The 26,262-nt window shown below is 44.2% G+C and overlaps 1 protein-coding gene across 3 annotated transcripts in view; it reads left to right on the top strand.

The window, feature by feature from the left end:
* Positions 1-25,727, top strand: part of LOC139538931 (myc box-dependent-interacting protein 1) — an 89,127-nt gene extending 63,400 nt beyond the window's left edge. For 2 of the 3 annotated variants that reach the window (XM_071341513.1, XM_071341514.1), the window contains 8 exons: positions 8,535-8,657; positions 12,406-12,501; positions 12,831-12,854; positions 21,599-21,868; positions 22,308-22,394; positions 22,940-23,014; positions 23,119-23,220; positions 23,490-25,727. In XM_071341513.1, the coding sequence (XP_071197614.1) occupies positions 8,535-8,657; positions 12,406-12,501; positions 12,831-12,854; positions 21,599-21,868; positions 22,308-22,394; positions 22,940-23,014; positions 23,119-23,220; positions 23,490-23,591 (879 nt within the window). In that variant the 3' untranslated portion in view covers positions 23,592-25,727. The remainder of the gene's footprint in view (positions 1-8,534; positions 8,658-12,405; positions 12,502-12,830; positions 12,855-21,598; positions 21,869-22,307; positions 22,395-22,939; positions 23,015-23,118; positions 23,221-23,489) is intronic. The other variant, XM_071341515.1, reaches the window with a different exon arrangement.
* The last annotated feature ends 535 nt before the right edge of the window (positions 25,728-26,262 follow it).

Genomic DNA, 26,262 nt, shown 5'->3' on the forward strand with positions numbered 1-26,262 from the left:
TTCAGCCTATATACATGTTATAGCCACGATGATTCATCAGTTGGGCTACAGGTGATCATGCTTTCTGCTAATAGTAATAATAAACATATGATAATATAGACCGCACAGTGATGGTCCAATATGTTAAAACATTTTAACATCATTTTTACCAATATATTTTTATGGCTGGAGGTGGAAATTATATTTTTTCAATGGTGTCAGAGTCACTTTATTTTTAATTTATTTTGGAGTAGAATAAAAAAATATGTTTTTAAAGTCAGCAGAACCAAACCTCTTCCCTAAGTAAGGGGGCTGGAATTGGTCAAACTCGCAGTTTAACTACAGGATATTCTTAGTTTATTTTTCTTCTCTTTTTCTCCCCAAATTTCGTGGTATCCACAGTCGGTAGTTACAGTCTTGTCTCGTCGTTGCAACTCCCGTACGGACTCGGGAGAGGCGAAGGTCGAGAGCCGTGCGTCCTCCGAAACACGACCCAACCAAGACACACTGCTTATGATCCTCTTAGATGAAAGGGGAGGTTAACTTGGCCTAATGGAACTGAGATCGACTTAGGTTTCAGTCAAGGTTATTTATTTTCTCTTTAACCCTTTGCACACAGAGGCTGTTGCTGCAAGTTTTCGGGGGAGTTTTTCATTGTATTTAAAGGCAAGCACACACACACAGACTTGCGCCCGGATGCAAAAACACACACACACACACACACACACACCAACATTTTTATATTAAGAAAGAACAGACAACAGATTTCCACCTCATCTGCAGACATCTCCTGGGAGCAATACTGGCTCCATCTAGTCTGTGAGGGAACTAGACTCTAAGGGAGAGGGAAAGGGAGATACTGACATGCTCTCATTCAGAATGTTAGTAACGCTTTACAACAAGTCCTACTGCAGAATTAGTCATTTATACACGTTTCTCCAAACGTCAAATTTAGAAGGTTAAGGTTTTTGAATAAAGAAAAAATTGAGCGTTCTGTTAATTAGAGCGTTCTGTTAATTAGAGCGTTCTGTTGATTAGAGCGTTCTGTTAATTAGAGCGTTCTGTTAATTAGAGCGTTCTGTTAATTACAGCGTTCTATTAATTAGAGCGTTCTGTTAATTACAGCGTTCTATTAATTAGAGCATTCTGTTAATTAGAGCGTTCTGTTAATTAGAGCATTCTGTTAATTAGAGCGTTCTGTTAATTAGAGCGTTCTGTTAATTAGAGCGTTCTGTTAATTAGAGCATTCTGTTAATTACAGCATTCTGTTAATTAGAGTGTTCTGTTAATTAGAGCGTTCTGTTAATTAGAGCGTTCTGTTAATTAGAGCGTTCTGTTAATTTGAGCGTTCTGTTAATTAGAGCATTCTGTTAATTAGAGCATTCTGTTAATTAGAGCGTTCTGTTAATTAGAGCGTTCTGTTAGTTACAGCATTCTGTTAATTAGCGCGTTCTGTTAATTAGAGCGTTCTGTTAATTAGAGTGTTCTGTTAATTAGAGCGTTCTGTTAATTAGAGCATTCTGTTAATTAGAGCGTTCTGTTAATTAGAGCGTTCTGTTAGTTACAGCATTCTGTTAATTAGAGCATTCTGTTAATTAGAGCGTTCTGTTAATTAGAGCATTCTGTTAATTAGAGCGTTCTGTTAATTAGAGTGTTCTGTTAATTAGAGCGTTCTGTTAATTAGAGCGTTCTGTTAATTAGAGCATTCTGTTAATTAGAGCATTCTGTTAATTAGAGCGTTCTGTTAATTAGAGCGTTCTGTTAATTAGAGCGTTCTGTTAATTAGAGCTTTCTGTTCATTAGAGCTTTCTGTTCATTAGAGCGTTCTGTTAATTAGAGCGTTCTGTTAATTAGAGCGTTCTGTTAATTACAGCGTTCTGTTAATTTGAGCGTTCTGTTAAAGTTTCTGGCAATGGTTTTATCTGAGGAAGGAAACATACAGTGGGGAGAACAAGTATTTGATACACTGCCGATTTTGCAGGTTTTCCTACTTACAAAGCATGTAGAGGTCTGTCATTTTTATCATAGGTACACTTCAACTGTGAGAGACGGAATCTAAAACAAAAATCCAGAAAATCACATTGTATGATTTTTAAGTAATTAATTTGCATTTTATTGCATGACATAAGTATTTGATCACCTACCAACCAGTAAGAATTCCGGCTCTCACAGACCTGTTAGTTTTTCTTTAAGAAGCCCTCCTGTTCTCCACTCATTACCTGTATTAACTGCACCTGTTTGAACTCGTTACCTGTATAAAAGACACCTGTCCACACACTCAATCAAACAGACTCCAACCTCTCCACAATGGCCAAGACCAGAGAGCTGTGTAAGGACATCAGGGATAAATTGTAGACCTGTACAAGGCTGGGATGGGCTACAGGACAATAGGCAAGCAGCTTGGTGAGAAGGCAACAACTGTTGGCACAATTATTAGAAAATGGAAGAAGTTCAAGATGACGGTCAATCACCCTCGGTCTGGGGCTCCATGCAAGATCTCACCTCGTGGGGCATCAATGATCATGAGGAATGTGAGGGATCAGCCCAGAACTACACGGCAGGACCTGGTCAATGACCTAAAGAGAGCTGGGACCACAGTCTCAAAGAAAACCATTAGTAACACACTACGCCGTCATGGATTAAAATCCTGCAGCGCACGCAAGGTCCCCCTGCTCAAGCCAGCGCATGTCCAGGCCCGTCTGAAGTTTGCCAATGACCATCTGGATGATCCAGAGGAGGAATGGGAGAAGGTCATGTGGTCTGATGAGACAAAAATAGAGCTTTTTGCTCTAAACTCCACTCGCCGTGTTTGGAGGAATAGAAGGATGAGTACAACCCCAAGAACACCATCCCAACCGTGAAGCATGGAGGTGGAAACATCATTCTTTGGGGATGCTTTTCTGCAAAGGGGACAGGACGACTGCACCGTATTGAGGGGAGGATGGATGGGGCCATGTATCGCGAGATCTTGGCCAACAACCTCCTTCCCTCAGTAAGAGCATTGAAGATGGGTCGTGGCTGGGTCTTCCAGCATGACAACGACACGAAGCACACAGCCATGGCAACTAAGGAGTGGCTCCGTAAGAAGCATCTCAAGGTCCTGGAGTGGCCTAGCCAGTCTCCAGACCTGAACCCAATAGAAAATCTTTGGAGGGAGCTGAAAGTCCGTATTGCCCAGCGACAGCCCCGAAACCTGAAGGATCTGGAGAAGATCTGTAGGGAGGAGTGGGCCAAAATCCCTGCTGCAGTGTGTGCAAACCTAGTCAAGAACTACAGGAAACGTATGATCTCTGTAATTGCAAACAAAGGTTTCTGTACCAAATATTAAGTTCTGCTTTTCTGATGTATCAAATACTTATGTCATGCAATAAAATGCAAATGAATTACTTAAAAATCATACAATGTGATTTTCTGGATTTTTGTTTTAGATTCCGTCTCTCATAGTTGAAGTGTACCTATGATAAAAATTACAGACCTCTACATGCTTTGTAAGTAGGAAAACCTGCAAAATCGTCAGTGTATCAAATACTTGTTCTCCCCACTGTATCTATTCCCAAATATTTCAAATGGGAAAAAAATGAGATTCCATAAGTAGAGATGGAGTCCTCCATCGGGGTCTTGAGAGGCAGTAGGTTTGATGTGCTTTGATTAATTTTAGAAATACAAATCAGATCAAATCAAATTGTATATGTCACATGCGCAGAATACAACAGGAGTAGAACTTACCGTGAAATGCTTACCTACACAGTAAATGTATCTGAGTAAATTTTACTCAAATTGAATAGAATTATACTCTACAAAAGATAACATTTGGTGCCAGTCTAAATAGAGTAGAAATTACTCTTGTTCAATTTTCCGAGTTATTTTTACTCTATTCAGTGTTTATATTTAACTCTAAAAACTGTAATTTACTAATTTTAGCTTAACATGGAAACAACTCTACTGCCAATCCACTCAATATAGAATTGAATATTATCTGTGTACATGCCCTTAACCAACAATGCAGTTCTAGAAGTAATGGAAAATATAAAAAATATATATAAAGAAAATATTTACTAAATAAACTAAAGTGAATAAATCTAATCAATCAAAAATGAACACAATACATGTACATAACAACAACGAGGCTGTATACAGGGTATTACTGTACAGAGTCAATGTGGAGGCTAAATACAGGGTATTACTGTAAAGAGTCAATGTGGAGGCTATATACAGGGTATTACGGTACAGAGTCAATGTGGAGGATATATACAGGGTATTACGGTACAGAGTCAATGTGAAGGCTATATACAGGGTATTACGGTACAGAGTCAATGTGGAGGCTATATACAGGGGGTACCGGTACAGAGTCAATGTGGAGGCTATATACAGGGTATTACGGTACAGAGTCAATGTGGAGGTTATATACAGGGGGTACCGGTACAGAGTCAATGTGGGGGCTATATAAAGGGGGTACCGGTACAGAGTCAATGTGGAGGCTATGTACAGGGTATTACGGTACAGAGTCAATGTGGAGGCTATATACAGGGTATTACGGTACAGAGTCAATGTGAAGGCTATATACAGGGTATTACGGGTACAGAGTCAATGTGGAGGCTATATACAGGGGGTACCGGTACAGAGTCAATATGGAGGCTATGTACAGGGTATTACGGTACAGAGTCAATGTGGAGGCTATATACAGGGGGTACCGGTACAGAGTCAATGTGGAGGCTATATACAGGGTTTTACGGTACAGAGTCAATGTGAAGGCTATATACAGGGTTTTACGGTACAGAGTCAATGTGGAGGCTATGTACAGGGTATTACGGTACAGAGTCAATGTGGAGGCTATATACAGGGTATTACTGTAAAGAGTCAATGTGGAGGCTATATACAGGGTATTACGGTACAGAGTCAATGTGGAGGCTATATACAGGATATTACGGTACAGAGTCAATGTGAAGGCTATATACAGGGTATTACGGTACAGAGTCAATGTGTAGGCTATATACAGGGGGTACCGGTACACAGTCAATGTGGAGGCTATATACAGGGGGTACCGGTACAGTCAATGTGGAGGATATATACAGGGTATTACGGTACAGCGTCAATGTGGAGGCTATATACAGGGTATTACGGTACAGCGTCAATGTGGAGGCTATATACAGGGGGTACCGGTACAGAGTCAATGTGGAGGCTATATACAGGGTATTATTTTAGGATTTACAGTCAGAGGTGTACAGTTCTTTATAGAAGCAGGATAATCAATCTTTGATTGATTAATTGGGGTTCTGATAGTAATTCCCCTGTTTCAGATTCAATTGTTAATATATCAGCTAATTGATCATTTACTGCGTAGCTTGTTGGCCAGTAAACGACTGGGACGATTACTATGGAGGGAATGGTTGAGTCTTACTTGATTGGATTGGCAAATTCTGCTCTCTGTCTTATCAATAAATTAGGTTCTGTCTTGACTTTGGGAAGACTAATAGTTAGAGGAGGCAGGTAGACTAGTGGTTAGAGTGTAGGGGTGGCAGGTAGCCTAGTGATTAGAGGAGGCAGGTAGTCTAGTGGTTAGAGGAGGCAGGTAGCCTAGTGGTTAGAGGAGGCAGGTAGCCTGGTGGTTAGAGGAGGCAGGTAGCCTAGGGGTTAGAGGAGGCAGGTAGCCTAGTGGTTAGAGGAGGCAGGTAGCCTAGTGGTTAGAGGAGGCAGGTAGCCTGGTGGTTAGAGGAGGCAGGTAGCCTAGTGGTTAGAGGAGGCAGGTAGCCTGGTGGTTAGAGGAGGCAGGTAGCCTAGTGGTTAGAGGAGGCAGGTAGCCTGGTGGTTAGAGGACGCAGGTAGCCTAGTGGTTAGAGGAGGCAGGTAGCCTAGTGGTTAGGGCGGCAGGTAGCCTAGTGGTTAGAGCGTTGGACTTGTAACCGAAAGGCTGCACGATCGAATCACCGAGCTGACAAGGTAAAAATCTGTTGTTCTGCCCCTGAACAAGGCAGTTAACCCACTGTTCCTAGGCTGTCATTGAAAATAAGAATTTGTTCTTATTAACTGACTTGCCTAGTTAAATAAAGAAATAAAAACCTGGTCTGAAAATAATGTTTGTTGATAAAACCTTTGATAGAATCAGAATTATTATTGATCATTATGAACTTATTTAGTTCTATTTCAAATTCATCACAGAAAGTAGGATTTTGTAGTAATGAAACGTTGAAATGCCATCTTGTGGCCCTTTTAGGAGATTCTGAAATTTGAGTGTGATGGTCAGACAAGCTCATATGTCAAATTTCTATTTTCTTGATTAAAGAAAATAGAGTTGTAGATAAAAGCATGATATCGATTAGTGAAAATGTTTTATGTCTGTTTGAGTAGAAAAGTGTACTCTTTTGCTTTAGGATTATGTGCTCGCCAGCCATCAATGAGGTTGTAGTCAGAGAGTATATGCTGGAGAGCATTTGGTGTGTGTATGGTAGTTGGTCCTTATTAGATTTGTCCTGCATGTCCCAAAAGGCATTCATGCCTGTCCCAATCACCAGATGGAATTCAGTGTTCAGAGAATAAAAAAAATGTAGGATCATATTAATTTGGAGTGTACACATTAATACATGTCCTGGAACATAAGCAATATAATAATAAAGTCCAATGTTCAGCAATAATAATAATAATGTTTCATTTGATGGGGTGTCCTCATCATTGTCTTATGTTGAGGGCAGCATCATAGCCATAGGCTGGGTGATTGTATATGTGTAACAGTATAACTTTACCTCCGTCCCCTCGCTCGAACCAGGGACCCTCTGCACACATCAACAACAGTCACCCACGAAGCATCTTTACCCATCGCTCCACAAAGGCCACGGCCCTTGCAGCGCAAGGGGAACCACTACTTCAAGGTCTCAGAGCAAGTGACGTCACCGATTGAAAGGCTATTAGCGCGCACCACCGCTAACTAGCTAGCCATTTCACATCCATTACATATGGAATAGCATACCTGAATATAGAGACAGTCAAATTGAGGTTTGCCTAGATCTGAATAGCCTAGGTTAGCCTAGATCTGGTTAGCCTAGATCTTGTTAGCCTAGGTTATCCGAGATCTGGTTAGCCTAGGTTAGCCTCGATCTAGTTAGCCTAGGTTAGCCTAGATCTGGTTAGCCTAGGTTAGCCTAGATCTAGTTAGCCTAGGTTAGCCTAGAACTGGTTAGCCTAGGTTAGCCTAGATCTTGTTAGCCTAGGCTAGCCTAGATCTGTCGGCTCATCCCCTCGTGTGTTTAGCTTGATGTGTTTCTCGAAGAAGTCTTGAGCCTTCTTGGCAGTGGAAAACGTGTGTAATGTATTCTGGAAAGTCAAGATTAGTTTTGCCGGGTGGATGAAGCCAAGTCTAAGGTTTAGCTTGTGTAGCTGGGATCTCACCTCATTGTAGGTCGCCCTCTGTTTTAGCAGTTCGGTATTCAGATCTGGGTAGATGCTAATCTTCTTCGTAGGTCAGAGCTTCCGATTCCGCTGTGAGGTGAACAATTTACCATTTGACTTCAAAACTGTGGATTTGTACAATCATACACCGAGATCCGTCGCAAGAGGAGCCATGTGTTGCGCAATGTTTATCATCGCCATGGGACCCAGCTTCTCTGCCCAAACAGTTCATAGAAAAGATGGCCGTTGTCTTTCCCGTTTCCACACCAGTTTCAAGTCCTGTGAATGATTTTTGAGTGATTCTGTTTCATTTTTTTTAGGAGATCTAGCTTAGTTTGCACTGTTTCCAGGTCAGGGAGTCGCCCCTCTGTCTCCAAACTTTCCATTTTAGTTGAGTAGGTATCCACTATTGAAGTGAGTAGGTGAAGAGATTCATTTATCGGTTTTAATTGCAAGTCGAAGGCAGAGGTAATTTCCTCACGAACAATCTCTCGGATGGTAGTGGCCAACTCTTTTTGTTGTCGGGTGTTGAGAGCCACCATGTTCCCACAGTTGAATGGTGGATGGACAGAATATACCAGCCGTGTTCCCACAGCTGAATGGTGGATGGACAGAATATACCAGCCGTGTTCCCACAGCTGAATGGTGGATGGACAGAATTTACCAGCCGTGTTCCCACAGTTGAATGGTGGATGGACAGAATATACCAGCCATGTTCCACAGCTGAATGGTGGATGGACAGAATATACAAGCCATGTTCCCACAGCTGAATGGTGGATGAACAGAATATACCAGCCATGTTCCCACAGCTGAATGGTGGATGGACAGAATATACCAGCCATGTTCCCACAGCTGAATGGTGGATGGACAGAATATACCAGCCATGTTCTCACAGCTGAATGGTGGATGGACAGAATTTACCAGCCATGTTCCACAGCTGAATGGTGGATGGACAGAATAAGCTCCTGGAGAGAAATAGACCTGCTGTGGTTCCCTGTAATACAGTGAACATCCGACACCTTAATGTGATGTTATATGTTGACAACTATTTCGAAAATATATCTGTTAATTCATAGTTATTTTCCAAAAGGAAGCCACGGAAAGGCACACGTTTCAATGTATGCCATGTGGCCCATGTTTTTACCCGTCTTTCTCTCCGTCCTTACGCTGCGCAGCTGAAACCAGCGATGCCGCCGAGGCCTGAATCCACCCCCTGTCGGGACATGAAACCAGAAAACATCATTAACCTGTTTGATGCTGCTGCTGCTCCGAACATCAGTGTTACGTCTCCAACACAGGTACGGCCCGTTACCTGTTCTCTTTTCCTTTATCACTTCATGCCTGACTCCTTACCCTTACCCTTACTATACCCTAAACATACCCTTACCCTTACTCTACCCTAAACATACCCTAACCCTTACTCTACCCTAAACATACCCCATCCCTTACTATACCCTAAACATACCCTATCCCTTACTCTACCCTAAACATACCCCATCCCTTACTATACCCTAAACATACCCTATCCCTTACTATACCCTAAACATACCCCATCCCTTACTATACCCTAAACATACCCTATCCCTTACTCTACCCTAAACATACCCTTACCCTTACTCTACCCTAAACATACCCTAACCCTTACTCTACCCTATACATACCCCATCCCTTACTCTACCCTAAACATACCCTATCCCTTACTCTACCCTAAACATACCCTAACCCTTACTTTACCCTAAACATACCCTTACCCTTACTCTACCCTAAACATACCCTTACCCTTACTCTACCCTAAACATACCCTTACCCTTACTCTACCCTAAACATACCCTATCACTTACTCTACCCTAAACATACCCTTACCCTTACTCTACCCTAAACATACCCTATCCCTTACTCTACCCTAAACATACCCTAACCCTTACTTTACCCTAAACATACCCTTACCCTTACTCTAAACATACCCTTACCCTTACTCTACCCTAAACATACCCTATCCCTTACTCTACCCTAAACATACCCCATCCCTTACTCTACCCTAAACATACCCCATCCCTTACTCTACCCTAAACATACCCTTACCCTTACTCTACCCTAAACATACCCCATCCCTTACTCTACCCTAAACATACCCTAACCCTTACTCTACCCTAAACATACCCTAACCCTTACTCTACCCTAACCATACCCTAACCCTTACTCTACCCTAAACATACCCTTACCCTTACTCTACCCTAAACATACCCTATCCCTTACTCTACCCTAAACATACCCCATCCCTTACTCTACCCTAAACATACACCATCCCTTACTCTACCCTAAACATACCATATCACTTACTCTACCCTAAACATACCCTATCCCTTACTCTACCCTAAACATACCCCATCCCTTACTCTACCCTAAACATACCCTTACCCTTACTCTACCCTAAACATACCCTAACCCTTACTCTACCCTAAACATACCATATCCCTTACTCTACCCTAAACATACCCTATCCCTTACTCTACCCTAAACATACCCTTACCCTTACTCTACCCTAAACATACCCTAACCCTTACTCTACCCTAAACATACCCTATCCCTTACTCTACCCTAAACATACCCTATCCCTTACTCTACCCTAAACATACCCTAACCCTTACTCTACCCTAAACATACCCCATCCCTTACTCTACCCTAAACATACCCTATCCCTTACTCTACCCTAAACATACCCTTACCCTTACTCTACCCTAAACATACCCTAACCCTTACTCTACCCTAAACATACCCTATCCCTTACTCTACCCTAAACATACCCTAACCCTTACTCTACCCTAAACATACCCTAACCCTTACTCTACCCTAAACATACCCTATCCCTTACTCTACCCTAAACATACCCTATCCCTTACTCTACCCTAAACATACCCTAACCCTTACTTTACCCTAAACATACCCTTACCCTTACCCTAAACATACCCTATCCCTTACTCTACCCTAAACATACCCCATCCCTTACTCTACCCTAAACATACCCCATCCCTTACTCTACCCTAAACATACCCTTACCCTTACTCTACCCTAAACATACCCCATCCCTTACTCTACCCTAAACATACCCTAACCCTTACTCTACCCTAAACATACCCTAACCCTTACTCTACCCTAACCATACCCTAACCCTTACTCTACCCTAAACATACCCTTACCCTTACTCTACCCTAAACATACCCTATCCCTTACTCTACCCTAAACATACCCCATCCCTTACTCTACCCTAAACATACACCATCCCTTACTCTACCCTAAACATACCATATCACTTACTCTACCCTAAACATACCCTATCCCTTACTCTACCCTAAACATACCCCATCCCTTACTCTACCCTAAACATACCCTTACCCTTACTCTACCCTAAACATACCCTAACCCTTACTCTACCCTAAACATACCCTATCCCTTACTCTACCCTAAACATACCCTATCCCTTACTCTACCCTAAACATACCCTTACCCTTACTCTACCCTAAACATACCCTAACCCTTACTCTACCCTAAACATACCCTATCCCTTACTCTACCCTAAACATACCCTATCCCTTACTCTACCCTAAACATACCCTAACTCTACCCTAAACATACCCCATCCCTTACTCTACCCTAAACATACCCTATCCCTTACTCTACCCTAAACATACCCTATCCCTTACTCTACCCTAAACATACCCTTACCCTTACTCTACCCTAAACATACCCTTACCCTTACTCTACCCTAAACATACCCTTACCCTTACTCTACCCTAAACATACCCCATCCCTTACTCTACCCTAAACATACCCTAACCCTTACTCTACCCTAAACATACCCCATCCCTTACTCTACCCTAAACATACCCTAACCCTTACTTTACCCTAAACATACCCCATCCCTTACTCTACCCTAAACATACCCTAACCCTTACTCTACCCTAAACATACCCTAACCCTTACTCTACCCTAAACATACCCTTACCCTTACTCTACCCTAAACATACCCCATCCCTTACTCTACCCTAAACATACCCTAACCCTTACTTTACCCTAAACATACCCCATCCCTTACTCTACCCTAAACATACCCTATCCCTTACTCTACCCTAAACATACCCCATCCCTTACTCTACCCTAAACATACCCTATCCCTTACTCTACCCTAAACATACCCTTACCCTTACTCTACCCTAAACATACCCTTACTCTACCCTAAACATACCCTTACCCTTACTCTACCCTAAACATACCCTTACCCTTACTCTACCCTAAACATACCCCATCCCTTACTCTACCCTAAACATACCCTAACCCTTACTCTACCCTAAACATACCCTATCCCTTACTCTACCCTAAACATACCCCATCCCTTACTCTACCCTAAACATACCCCATCCCTTACTCTACCCTAAACATACCCTAACCCTTACTCTACCCTAAACATACCCCATCCCTTACTCTACCCTAAACATACCCTAACCCTTACTCTACCCTAAACATACCCTATCCCTTACTCTACCCTAAACATACCCCATCCCTTACTCTACCCTAAACATACCCCATCCCTTACTCTACCCTAAACATACCCTAACCCTTACTCTACCCTAAACATACCCCATCCCTTACTCTACCCTAAACATACCCTAACCCTTACCAGAACCCAAGCAAGCTGTTACACACCAACAGAGTTGCAGTTGATATTTTGTGGATACTGTAGGTCTTCTATTGGCGACTATCCACCAAGGTCAGGGTCAATTTGGAATTGAAGTCAGTCAATTCAAGGAAGTGATATGAATTTAAAATCCCCCCCAAAAAATCTAACACGTTTGACATAAATAAATAGCTTCTCGTTTTCAGATTACTGATAAATTATTTAAAAACAAATTAATATTGGAATTTCAGTTTAGTTTCTGAATTTGACTTGAATCCAACTCTGCTATCCACATAAAGTGTGACTCTTGCTAATCCCGCCCTCGTTCTCCTGTTAACTGTCTGTATGTATGGTATCCTTCCTTCCCATGTCAGTTTGACAGCCCTGCAGGGTCCAACCTGTTGGACATGGACCTGTCCACCCTGGCTGCACCAAGTCATGTTGGCACAGCCGTGTCCTCAGCCTCTCAGGTGGGTTGGCCCGTTCAGGCAGACGGTCAGGCAGGCAATATGTCAAGTTGGTAACAGCTCCTATACGTGTATGATACATGTTTAGACCCTGGCTGAGCTCAGTCTGCATGGCGAGACATTCATTACCACCACGTATAGTTGTGACTCGTTAGCATTTTCATAATTTCTGTTTGTTTAGACATATGACTTTGAAATGCATGAATTAAATAGACACAGTCTGAGTTTTTTGTGTTTATTTCTTGTGTTTGAGCATCTCTACCTCTTCTCACTCTCTCTCTCTCTCTCTCTCTCTCCCTCTCTCTCTCTCTCTCTCTCTGTTCCTGCTGAAGGCGGTATCATGGGACACATGGGAGGTAAGCACAGTCATCATACTCTACATTGGCCATAGATTCCCTCCAACAGGGACTGGCTAGCTAATCCAACAGGGACTATTTAGTTGATCCAACAGGGACTATTTAGTTGATCCAACAGGGACTGTCTAGCTGATCCAACAGGGACTGTCTAGCTGATCCAGCTGATCCAACAGGGACTGTCTAGCTGATCCAACAGGGACTGTCTAGTTGATCCAACAGGGACTGTCTAGCTGATCCAACAGCCATGGGAATGTCTAGTTGATTCAACAGGGACTGTCTAGTTGATCCAACAGTAATGGGACTGTCTAGCTGATCCAACAGGGACTGTCTAGCTGATCCAACAGGGACTGTCTAGCTGATCCAACAGGGACTGTCTAGTTGATCCAACAGTAATGGGACTGTCTAGCTGATCCAACAGGGACTGTCTAGTTGATCCAACAGTAATGGGACTGTCTAGCTGATCCAACAGGGACTGTCTAGTTGATCCAACAGTAATGGGACTGTCTAGCTGATCCAACAGGGACTGTCTAGCTGATACAACAGGGACTGTCTAGCTGATCCAACAGGGACTGTCTAGCTGATCCAACAGGGACTGTCTAGTTGATCCAACAGGGACTGTCTAGTTGATCCAACAGTAATGAGACTGTCTAGCTGATCCAACAGGGACTGTCTAGTTGATCCAACAGGGACTGTCTAGTTGATCCAACAGGGACCGTCTAGTTGATCCAACAGTAATGGGACTGTCTAGCTGATCCAACAGGGACTGTCTAGCTGATCCAACAGGGACTGTCTAGCTGATCCAACAGGGACTGTCTAGTTGATCCAACAGGGACTGTCTAGTTGATCCAACAGGGACTGACTAGCTGATCCAACAGGGACTGTCTAGCTAATCCAACAGGGACTGTCTAGCTAATCCAACAGGGACTGTCTAGTTGATCCAACAGTAATGGGACTGTCTAGCTGATCCAACAGGGACTGTCTAGCTGATACAACAGGGACTGTCTAGCTGATCCAACAGGGACTGTCTAGCTGATCCAACAGGGACTGTCTAGTTGATCCAACAGGGACTGTCTAGTTGATCCAACAGGGACTGTCTAGTTGATCCAACAGTAATGTGACTGTCTAGCTGATCCAACAGGGACTGTCTAGCTGATCCAGCTGATCCAACAGGGACTGTCTAGCTGATCCAACAGGGACTGTCTAGTTGATCCAACAGGGACTGTCTAGCTGATCCAACAGCCATGGGACTGTCTAGTTGATCCAACAGGGACTGTCTAGTTGATCCAACAGTAATGGGACTGTCTAGCTGATCCAACAGGGACTGTCTAGTTGATCCAACAGGGACTGTCTAGTTGATCCAACAGGGACTGTCTAGCTGATCCAACAGGGACTGTCTAGCTGATCCAACAGGGACTGTCTAGCTGATCCAACAGGGACTGTCTAGTTGATCCAACAGTAATGGGACTGTCTAGCTGATCCAACAGGGACTGTCTAGTTGATCCAACAGTAATGGGACTGTCTAGCTGATCCAACAGGGAGTGTCTAGTTGATCCAATAGTAATGGGACTGTCTAGCTGATCCAACAGGGACTGTCTAGCTGATACAACAGGGACTGTCTAGCTGATCCAACAGGGACTGTCTAGCTGATCCAACAGGGACTGTCTAGTTGATCCAACAGGGACTGTCTAGTTGATCCAACAGTAATGGGACTGTCTAGCTGATCCAACAGGGACTGTCTAGTTGATCCAACAGGGACTGTCTAGTTGATCCAACAGGGACCGTCTAGTTGATCCAACAGTAATGGGACTGTCTAGCTGATCCAACAGGGACTGTCTAGTTGATCCAACAGGGACTGTCTAGTTGATCCAACAGTAATGGGACTGTCTAGTTGATCCAACAGGGACTGTCTAGTTGATCCAACAGGGACCGTCTAGTTGATCCAACAGCCATGGGACTGTCTAGTTGATCCAACAGGGACTGTCTAGCTAATCCAACAGGGACTGTCTAGCTGATCCAACAGGGACTGTCTAGTTGATCCAACAGGGACTGTCTAGTTGATCCAACAGGGACTGTCTAGCTGATCCAACAGGGACTGTCTAGTTGATCCAACAGTAATGGGACTGTCTAGTTGATCCAACAGGGACTGTCTAGTTGATCCAACAGTAATGGGACTGTCTAGTTGATCCAACAGGGACTGACTAGCTGATCCAACAGGGACTGTCTAGCTAATCCAACAGGGACTGTCTAGCTAATCCAACAGGGACTGTCTAGTTGATCCAACAGTAATGGGACTGTCTAGCTGATCCAACAGGGACTGTCTAGCTGATACAACAGGGACTGTCTAGCTGATCCAACAGGGACTGTCTAGTTGATCCAACAGGGACTGTCTAGTTGATCCAACAGTAATGGGACTGTCTAGCTGATCCAACAGGGACTGTCTAGCTGATACAACAGGGACTGTCTAGCTGATCCAACAGGGACTGTCTAGCTGATCCAACAGGGACTGTCTAGTTGATCCAACAGGGACTGTCTAGTTGATCCAACAGTAATGAGACTGTCTAGCTGATCCAACAGGGACTGTCTAGTTGATCCAACAGGGACTGTCTAGTTGATCCAACAGGGACCGTCTAGTTGATCCAACAGTAATGGGACTGTCTAGCTGATCCAACAGGGACTGTCTAGCTGATCCAACAGGGACTGTCTAGCTGATCCAACAGGGACTGTCTAGTTGATCCAACAGGGACTGTCTAGTTGATCCAACAGGGACTGACTAGCTGATCCAACAGGGACTGTCTAGCTAATCCAACAGGGACTGTCTAGCTAATCCAACAGGGACTGTCTAGTTGATCCAACAGTAATGGGACTGTCTAGCTGATCCAACAGGGACTGTCTAGCTGATACAACAGGGACTGTCTAGCTGATCCAACAGGGACTGTCTAGCTGATCCAACAGGGACTGTCTAGTTGATCCAACAGGGACTGTCTAGTCGATCCAACAGGGACTGTCTAGTTGATCCAACAGTAATGTGACTGTCTAGCTGATCCAACAGGGACTGTCTAGCTGATCCAGCTGATCCAACAGGGACTGTCTAGCTGATCCAACAGGGACTGTCTAGTTGATCCAACAGGGACTGTCTAGCTGATCCAACAGCCATGGGACTGTCTAGTTGATCCAACAGGGACTGTCTAGTTGATCCAACAGTAATGGGACTGTCTAGCTGATCCAACAGGGACTGTCTAGTTGATCCAACAGGGACTGTCTAGTTGATCCAACAGGGACTGTCTAGCTGATCCAACAGGGACTGTCTAGCTGATCCAACAGGGACTGTCTAGCTGATCCAACAGGGACTGTCTAGTTGATCCAACAGTAATGGGACTGTCTAGCTGATCCAACAGGGACTGTCTAGTTGATCCAACAGTAATGGGACTGTCTAGCTGATCCAACAGGGAGTGTCTAGTTGATCCAATAGTAATGGGACTGTCTAGCTGATCCAACAGGGACTGTCTAGCTGATACAACAGGGACTGTCTAGCTGATCCAACAGGGACTGTCTAGCTGATCCAACAGGGACTGTCTAGTTGATCCAACAGGGACTGTCTAGTTGATCCAACAGTAATGGGACTGTCTAGCTGATCCAACAGGGACTGTCTAGTTGATCCAACAGGGACTGTCTAGTTGATCCAACAGGGACCGTCTAGTTGATCCAACAGTAATGGGACTGTCTAGCTGATCCAACAGGGACTGTCTAGTTGATCCAACAGGGACTGTCTAGTTGATCCAACAGTAATGGGACTGTCTAGTTGATCCAACAGGGACTGTCTAGTTGATCCAACAGGGACCGTCTAGTTGATCCAACAGCCATGGGACTGTCTAGTTGATCCAACAGGGACTGTCTAGCTAATCCAACAGGGACTGTCTAGCTGATCCAACAGGGACTGTCTAGTTGATCCAACAGGGACTGTCTAGTTGATCCAACAGGGACTGTCTAGCTGATCCAACAGGGACTGTCTAGTTGATCCAACAGTAATGGGACTGTCTAGTTGATCCAACAGGGACTGTCTAGTTGATCCAACAGTAATGGGACTGTCTAGTTGATCCAACAGGGACTGACTAGCTGATCCAACAGGGACTGTCTAGCTAATCCAACAGGGACTGTCTAGCTAATCCAACAGGGACTGTCTAGTTGATCCAACAGTAATGGGACTGTCTAGCTGATCCAACAGGGACTGTCTAGCTGATACAACAGGGACTGTCTAGCTGATCCAACAGGGACTGTCTAGTTGATCCAACAGGGACTGTCTAGTTGATCCAACAGTAATGGGACTGTCTAGCTGATCCAACAGGGACTGTCTAGCTGATACAACAGGGACTGTCTAGCTGATCCAACAGGGACTGTCTAGCTGATCCAACAGGGACTGTCTAGTTGATCCAACAGGGACTGTCTAGTTGATCCAACAGTAATGAGACTGTCTAGCTGATCCAACAGGGACTGTCTAGTTGATCCAACAGGGACTGTCTAGTTGATCCAACAGGGACCGTCTAGTTGATCCAACAGTAATGGGACTGTCTAGCTGATCCAACAGGGACTGTCTAGCTGATCCAACAGGGACTGTCTAGCTGATCCAACAGGGACTGTCTAGTTGATCCAACAGGGACTGTCTAGTTGATCCAACAGGGACTGACTAGCTGATCCAACAGGGACTGTCTAGCTAATCCAACAGGGACTGTCTAGCTAATCCAACAGGGACTGTCTAGTTGATCCAACAGTAATGGGACTGTCTAGCTGATCCAACAGGGACTGTCTAGCTGATACAACAGGGACTGTCTAGCTGATCCAACAGGGACTGTCTAGCTGATCCAACAGGGACTGTCTAGTTGATCCAACAGGGACTGTCTAGTTGATCCAACAGGGACTGTCTAGTTGATCCAACAGTAATGTGACTGTCTAGCTGATCCAACAGGGACTGTCTAGCTGATCCAGCTGATCCAACAGGGACTGTCTAGCTGATCCAACAGGGACTGTCTAGTTGATCCAACAGGGACTGTCTAGCTGATCCAACAGCCATGGGACTGTCTAGTTGATCCAACAGGGACTGTCTAGTTGATCCAACAGTAATGGGACTGTCTAGCTGATCCAACAGGGACTGTCTAGTTGATCCAACAGGGACTGTCTAGTTGATCCAACAGGGACTGTCTAGTTGATCCAACAGGGACCGTCTAGTTGATCCAACAGTAATGGGACTGTCTAGCTGATCCAACAGGGACTGTCTAGCTGATCCAACAGGGACTGTCTAGCTGATCCAACAGGGACTGTCTAGTTGATCCAACAGTAATGGGACTGTCTAGCTGATCCAACAGGGACTGTCTAGTTGATCCAACAGTAATGGGACTGTCTAGCTGATCCAACAGGGAGTGTCTAGTTGATCCAATAGTAATGGGACTGTCTAGCTGATCCAACAGGGACTGTCTAGCTGATACAACAGGGACTGTCTAGCTGATCCAACAGGGACTGTCTAGCTGATCCAACAGGGACTGTCTAGTTGATCCAACAGGGACTGTCTAGTTGATCCAACAGTAATGGGACTGTCTAGCTGATCCAACAGGGACTGTCTAGTTGATCCAACAGGGACTGTCTAGTTGATCCAACAGGGACCGTCTAGTTGATCCAACAGTAATGGGACTGTCTAGCTGATCCAACAGGGACTGTCTAGTTGATCCAACAGGGACTGTCTAGTTGATCCAACAGTAATGGGACTGTCTAGTTGATCCAACAGGGACTGTCTAGTTGATCCAACAGGGACCGTCTAGTTGATCCAACAGCCATGGGACTGTCTAGTTGATCCAACAGGGACTGTCTAGCTAATCCAACAGGGACTGTCTAGCTGATCCAACAGGGACTGTCTAGTTGATCCAACAGGGACTGTCTAGTTGATCCAACAGGGACTGTCTAGCTGATCCAACAGGGACTGTCTAGTTGATCCAACAGTAATGGGACTGTCTAGTTGATCCAACAGGGACTGTCTAGTTGATCCAACAGTAATGGGACTGTCTAGTTGATCCAACAGGGACTGACTAGCTGATCCAACAGGGACTGTCTAGCTAATCCAACAGGGACTGTCTAGCTAATCCAACAGGGACTGTCTAGCTAATCCAACAGGGACTGTCTAGTTGATCCAACAGTAATGGGACTGTCTAGCTGATCCAACAGGGACTGTCTAGCTGATCCAACAGGGACTGTCTAGTTGATCCAACAGGGACTGTCTAGTTGATCCAACAGTAATGGGACTGTCTCGCTGATCCAACAGGGACTGTCTAGTTCAGGGGTGTCAAACTCATTTCGCATCGTGGGCCACATACGGCCTAGGGAGATGTCAAGTGGGCCGGACCATTAAAATTATACCATACTCTGCTATAAATAACCAAAATATCATGTCTTTCCTTTGTTTTGGTGTAAAGAAGCACAAGAACATTAGGAAAATATTGAAATTTAATGAACTATCCTTTTACAAAACATTTCATGAAACACCTCATATTTCCTTAGACAAATGTGCAATTTACTTTTATCATTCACAAATATGCATTGCAACTGATCCCACTGATTGTACAAAGGCACAAAACTTTAATTGGTACTGAAAAATATAGTAATGCACTTTAAGATTAAATGAGACTTTTAAAGAAAGGAATTTTTAAACCACTTACACATACGCATATAAAATCTAAATGTAATCCCTGCGTACACCTTACAAACTAAGGAGAGTGATTTTAAATGTGTAATGAAGAAAGTGTTCGCCTGTCCTGTAAATCTGTAAACTTCATACATGAAACATACATACACATACAATACATACTGAAAATTTATGGAGTTGTATGAACAGTAGAATTCCATCACACAACTTTTGTTTTGAAGCTGCTGACTAACATTAAAGTGCACATTTTTTTAAATCACCACAGTAAGGATTCATCTTCACAGAGCTGTATTCTTTCAATGCAAACAGTATCTAAGGCAGCATTTTAAAGGTGTTAGTCTAGTCTGGACTTGTATTTGTTCCTGAAACTTGGCATCTTTTGGCCTGTACAAGTGCATCAACACCAGGTGTCATGTCCTGACTAGCTGTCACTTTCAGAATCTCATTTAAGTGCTTGTTTGTGAGCCTTGAACGCATTTTTGTTTTATTGATATTCATCACTGAGAAAATTTGTTCACAAAGGTAGGTTGTCCCAAACATGCACAAAATTTTAGCAGCCAGGGCTGTTAATTTGGGGTACCCTGGTAGTAGATACTGATAAAATCTGTCCAGACCTACAGAGGCAAATTTGCCCTTCAAATCTGCATCACACTGCAAATCAATTATCTCTAGCTGAATTTCGACCGGCAGATCAGAAGCTTTAACTGTGAAAGGTGAGCGAAAAACTGAAAATTCTGTCTCAAGTTCACCAAATACCTGAAAACGTTTCTCAAACTCCCGCAGTAGTCCTGCAATTTTGTCTTTGTACCGTTTCATGTCCGCATCAGGTCTGGTCACACACACATCTCTCAGACATTTTGGCTAATGAGGGTGTAGCGGAGAGGTAGAGACCAAGGTATTAACAACGTCGTAACAAGCAGCAGATGGCGCATTGATACCGTCTGCTGTTTTCAGTCTGTCTCAGTGATGCGGCTTGTCTTCTACTCTGATGGAAAGAGTGCGCCCCTTAGCGGATAATCCATGAATTGCAGCGAATTAAAAATATTAATTCCATGTCTTTTATGCATTTTTTCCACTTTCAAATTATCCTGCGGGCCTGATCGAACCTCCTTGGGGGCCGGTTCCGGCCCGCGGGCCGTATGTTTGACACCCCTGGTCTAGTTGATCCAACAGGGACTGTCTAGTTGATCCAACAGTAATGGGACTGTCTAGCTGATCCAACAGGGACTGTCTAGTTGATCCAACAGGGACTGTCTAGCTGATCCAACAGGGACTGTCTAGCTAATCCAACAGGGACTGTCTAGTTGATCCAACAGGGACTGTCTAGCTGATCCAACAGTAATGGGACTGTCTAGCTGATCCAACAGTCATGGGAATGTCAAGCTGAATTTAGGGACTGCATGATACTAACAGAATAACAAAATAGTTATTTCAGGGTTTTCTAGTTTGCTTTCATGCCCTAATCAAACTGTTATCTCCACAGCTTTGTGTTTTTGTTGGGGGAAAATAGTAACGCAGAACATAAGGAGAATTGTACCTCTGACCTTCCACGATGTTACCTGGTAGCCCGAGTACCACGAGTCATGCCAACTCCATAGCAACAGCCTTCTTTGAATTGGAAAAGCTAACGATGGAAAACCTAATTGATGTTTCCTAATTGGTCTTTTCACTTTTTCGCCACATCCCCCACGTCTCAATCATCAATCTTTTTATTTATCAATTAATTAATTCATTTAATTAATTTCTTACATTTCTATTATCCCCGATAAATGGCCCATTGCCATGGAAACCCTGGCCTGACCCGGTTCTTGGTCACTATGGCTTCCTATGGCCTATTATACCCCATTTCACCCTACCCCGTACCTTCGCCCCTTAACCCTCGCCCCTGCCCCCTACCCCTCACCCCTTCCCCCTGCCTCTACCCCCTTGCCCATGCCCATTGCCATGGAAACCCTGGCTCTAAACCTGGTCTCTATGGCTTCGAATGGGTTCCTCATACCAATGGACATGCCCCATTCTGCCCATTTAATTGCCACACCCCGACCCCTCGCCCACCTAGCCTGAGGAAACTCCTGCTCCACCAGAGGAGCCCCAGGGCTGGGGGGATGACGGTACCCTACCGGTGCGTGCTGCTGGCTGGGATGACGACGGTATAGCTGCTGCCACGGCAGGCTGGGATGACGACGGCTCTCTGCCTGTGAAGGTGGATGACTCCTGGGGGGATGATGGTGATGCTGATGCTACATCCGTAGCCCCAGCCACTGCTTCCGCTGCCGTGGCCAATTCTGAGGCCGCTGGCTGGGATGATGAGGAGGAGGGGGTGCCCCAGGTACGATGGAAAGAGTAGGATGCATCTGGAGCTGGGTGGATGCATCGGCTACAACACTGGTCTGGTGGTCTAGCAGGACAGGATGGAGGATACTGTAGTTGTAGACACATGATGGTGAAGCTCACTGGTTCTCTCGTTCTGTCTGGTTCTGTCTGGTTCTCTCTGGTTCTCTCTGGTTCTTCCAAGTAGTAGTAGTAGGCAATGCCAGGTGTCCTTTGAAAAATAGGTATCCTGACATGTGACTTCCTGGATAAATAAAGGGATAAAATGAAGAAAGAGGATCTTGTTTGTTCAGTTCCCTTCAAAATGAAATGTATCGTAGTCTTTCAGTCCGGAAAACACTGCCAGGCTGTAACAGGAGATACTTTATAGACTGGGGGTGCATTTTCAGTGACATCATGATGTGCTGTGTAACAGTTCTTCTCTCCGTCTCTGACAGGCTGACACACTTACGGCACCTGCAGCCCCTACACCTGCAGCCCCTACACCTGCAGCCCCTACACCTGCAGCCGCAGCACCAGAAGAGGTACCCAGTCAAAGACAGACAGTCATAACAGACCAATAGGGTCAGTTATAGTACCTTAGGTCCCACCCTGTCAAAGACAGACAGTCTTAACAGACCAATAGGGTCAGTTATAGTACCTTAGGTCCCACCCTGTCAAAGACAGACAGTCATTACAGACCAATAGGGTCAGTTATAGTACCTTAGGTCCCACCCTGTCAAAGACAGACAGTCATTACAGACCAATAGGGTCAGTTATAGTACCTTAGGTCCCACCCTGTCAAAGACAGACAGTCATTACAGACCAATAGGGTCAGTTATAGTACCTTAGGTCCCACCCTGTCAAAGACAGACAGTCATAACAGACCAATAGGGTCAGTTATAGTACCTTAGGTCCCACCCTGTCAAAGACAGACAGTCATAACAGACCAATAGGGTCAGTTATAGTACCTTAGGTCCCACCCTGTCAAAGACAGACAGTCATTACAGACCAATAGGGTCAGTTATAGTTGGATGGTTGGTTGATTGATTGACTGATTGACTTATTTTTGTCACTTCTTTTGTCCCAGACTCCTGCTGTGGTAGCAGCAGCAACCAACGGGGATTCAGAGGCCATAGAGATGCCTCCAGGATTCGTCTTCAAAGTGAGTGGGGATGATGATGATATGTGATTAAATTCTACGTCGTGTAATATCCAAGTAGGAAATAATCTGAAATTGAATTGTACTATTTTCTTCCTCGTGTTCAGGTGACCACCATGCATGACTATGCCGCTAATGACTCAGACGAGCTGGAGATGAAGGCTGGAGACATAGTGCTGGTTGTGGCCTTCGACAACCCAGAAGAACAGGTCAGTGTTTTTAGTCATAGCCTGATGGTCTATTCTGTTTGTGCTTTATCAAATGCCTGTCTTTGTTTGTACACGATTATTCCAACAATAGAAGAATTAACTACATTTAATAGCCTTGTTTGAGCCAGAACGGGCTCATAGGACCGTTTCTGTAGTGTGAGGCAGCTTTGATGTACAAAAGACATGAGTCTATCTCATGGCCTTAGCTACATTACAAAACCGTGTGCTTTGGGTTCCTCTTATTAATGCACATGACGTGTGTGTTTCAGGACGAGGGCTGGCTGATGGGGATGAAGCAGGAAGACTGGATCCAGAATAAACAGAGCGCGCTCAAAGGGATGTTCCCCGAGAACTTCACCTCCAGGCTGTGAAGGAGGAGACGCCATATTTTTTCTCCTCTGACTTCTCTCTCGTCCACAAGATCCTCTATTCTCTTCCCTCTCTCTCTCTGCCAGAATCCTCCTCTCCTCTCCTCTCCTCTCCTCTCCTCTCCTCTCCTCTCCTCTCCTCTCCTCCAGATTCTTCTTTTCTCTGTCTCTCTCTGTCTCTGACCCAATTCCCTGTGCCATCCTCCCTTCCCTTTCCTAACCTCTGGGTTTATGCCAGCGTGATACTGTAGGTATCGGCATGAGAAACAGCACTGCATCGTCAGCTGTCTGTTGTGTCACCATGTCTAGCATGGTTTACATGCTCTTGCTGGTTAGAAGTACTTTCTTTTTTTTTTTTGGGGGGGGGGGGGTGGGGGTACTGAGGCTATAGGGTCAGATTGTGGCATATCAGTTGACTTGCACTTGTTTTAAATCGCCATAAAACAGAAATATGTTTCAGTATACGTACATACTTTCAGGAGGTGTATTACAAAGGAGTTTATCTAGTGTTCTTTATCATCTTTTTTCAACACAATCAGACAGAAAAGACATTGTCGATGACCCTTAGGACTTTACAGAGGGCGTAACCTCTCAGAGAAATTCCTCTAGTGGCATGACACCGTTATACCAGCCCTAAGAGACCTTAGACCTTTTTGATATGACTCGTTGGCTTTCTCCTCAACCCCTTGACCCACTAAAGTATGTTTGTGTCAAGGTTGCCAGGTGTTGTGATGATTCCGGGTTGCCAGGTGTTGTGATGATTCCGGGTTGCCAGGTGTTGTGATGATTCCAGGTTGCCAGGTGTTGTGATGATTCCGGGTTGCCAGGTGTTGTGATGATTCCGGTTTACCAGGTGTTGTGATGATTCCGGGTTGCCAGGTGTTGTGATAATTCCGGGTTGCCAGGTGCTGTGATGATTCCGGGTTGCCAGGTGTTGTGATGATTCCGGGTTACCAGGTGTTGTGATGATTCCGGGTTGCCAGGTGTTGTGATAATTCCGGGTTGCCAGGTGTTGTGATGATTCCGGGTTACCAGGTGTTGTGATGATTCCGGGTTGCCAGGTGTTGTGATGATTCCTGGTTACCAGGTGTTGTGATGATTCCGGGATGCCAGGTGTTGTGATGATTCTTTCCTGAAAAGACTAACTAACCCTCGCCCTGTTCTATACTGTATGTAATTGTCACCTGAACTTAACTCTATATTCCTGCATCATTTAACCCTTAAAATATTAAGGAAAGCAGACTATCTGTGTAAGGACACTAAATATGGTTGTGTTTTGGTTCCTGAACGTGTGACAATATAAATCTATGTGTGTTATGTTTTTTCTCTTGATGTTAAGTAACTCTGACCCCTTTCTGTGGTTGGTGTGACTGGTGGTTTATGGTCCAGATTATTCATCCTTCAGAATAACTCACAATTAATTGTTTTTGTATGCAGTCGGAGCAATGATCATTGGAAGATAGGTGAAACTGTCAACTCAGAAATGTTAATAATATCATAGAGACATTGTTGTATTCCCCTTATGCCATGCCCCAGTTCAGTGTGACTTCTGTGCTATTGAAACTGACATGACCTGCTGAAATGATGCCGTGACTTGTAGTGCATGTAGGAGTGTTTGTGTACGTGAGTGCGTGAATCCGCGAGAGTGTGTGTGTGTGTCCTTTTCATACAGAGAACTTGTGTCCCTCCTCGGCTGTACCTCTCAATTGATTTAAGTGCTATTGTCATTGCTTTCACTTCCTCCTGTGTGGTGATTGGATAAGACAGTTTTACAGGAGCCATTCTGATTTGATTAAGGACTCAGGAGAGACCAATTGTACTCAGTCATATTTAAATACTTTTACGTTTTTTGCTGGTGTTATTATCATTGTGCATTTATCGTGTATATTACGTGTAATTTAACAAGCTGTGACAAGCATATTATTCATATCCGTGTATGTGAGTAAATGTGTCAAGGAGCATGCCAAATGAATTCCATGTGTCGTGTATTATAGGAGCAATCCTCTTTGTTGAACTCGTTAGGGTGGGGAGAGACCTTGTTCCTTCTCATCCTATTGGAGACCAATAGTAATAAACATACCGTATTCCTTCTCATCCTATTGGAGACCAATAGTAATAAACAGATATTTAGAAGCTCAACTTGGCTCCTTATTCTTTATACTGTGTTTCCTGTTAATTACTTTCTTGTTCCTTTCCTTCGTTTCCCTACCGTCATCAACGTTCGCTTTCAATAGTGCATTAGGTGTGTTTAATGGTATGCAGTGTTTTGTGACAGACTAGCTGGTCAGCATGACAATTTGCCTCACGTTTTATTTAACTAGGCAAGTCAGTTAAGAACAATTCTTATTTACAATGACAACCTAGGAACGGTGGGTTAACTGCCTTGTTCAGGGGCAGAACAACAGATTTTTACCTTGTCAGCTCGGGGATTTGATTCAGCAACCTTTTAGTTACTAACCCAACGCTCTAACCACTAGGCTACCTGCCCCCCCAATTTGGTTTCCAAGATTATATAATGTCATAGCCTTGATAATCAGGAGGTATAAGTCGATTCAGAAGCCATTGTAGTGTAGTGTTAAATCACTCATTGTTTTGGTTAGTGTGTGAAGATCATGTTTAACAACGGGAGACGCAAGTCATAACAAACTACTAAATGGTTCTTACCTGTAATGGG

The sequence above is a fragment of the Salvelinus alpinus genome, chromosome 14 (assembly GCF_045679555.1).
Source record: "Salvelinus alpinus chromosome 14, SLU_Salpinus.1, whole genome shotgun sequence".
Lineage (NCBI taxonomy): Eukaryota > Metazoa > Chordata > Actinopteri > Salmoniformes > Salmonidae > Salvelinus > Salvelinus alpinus.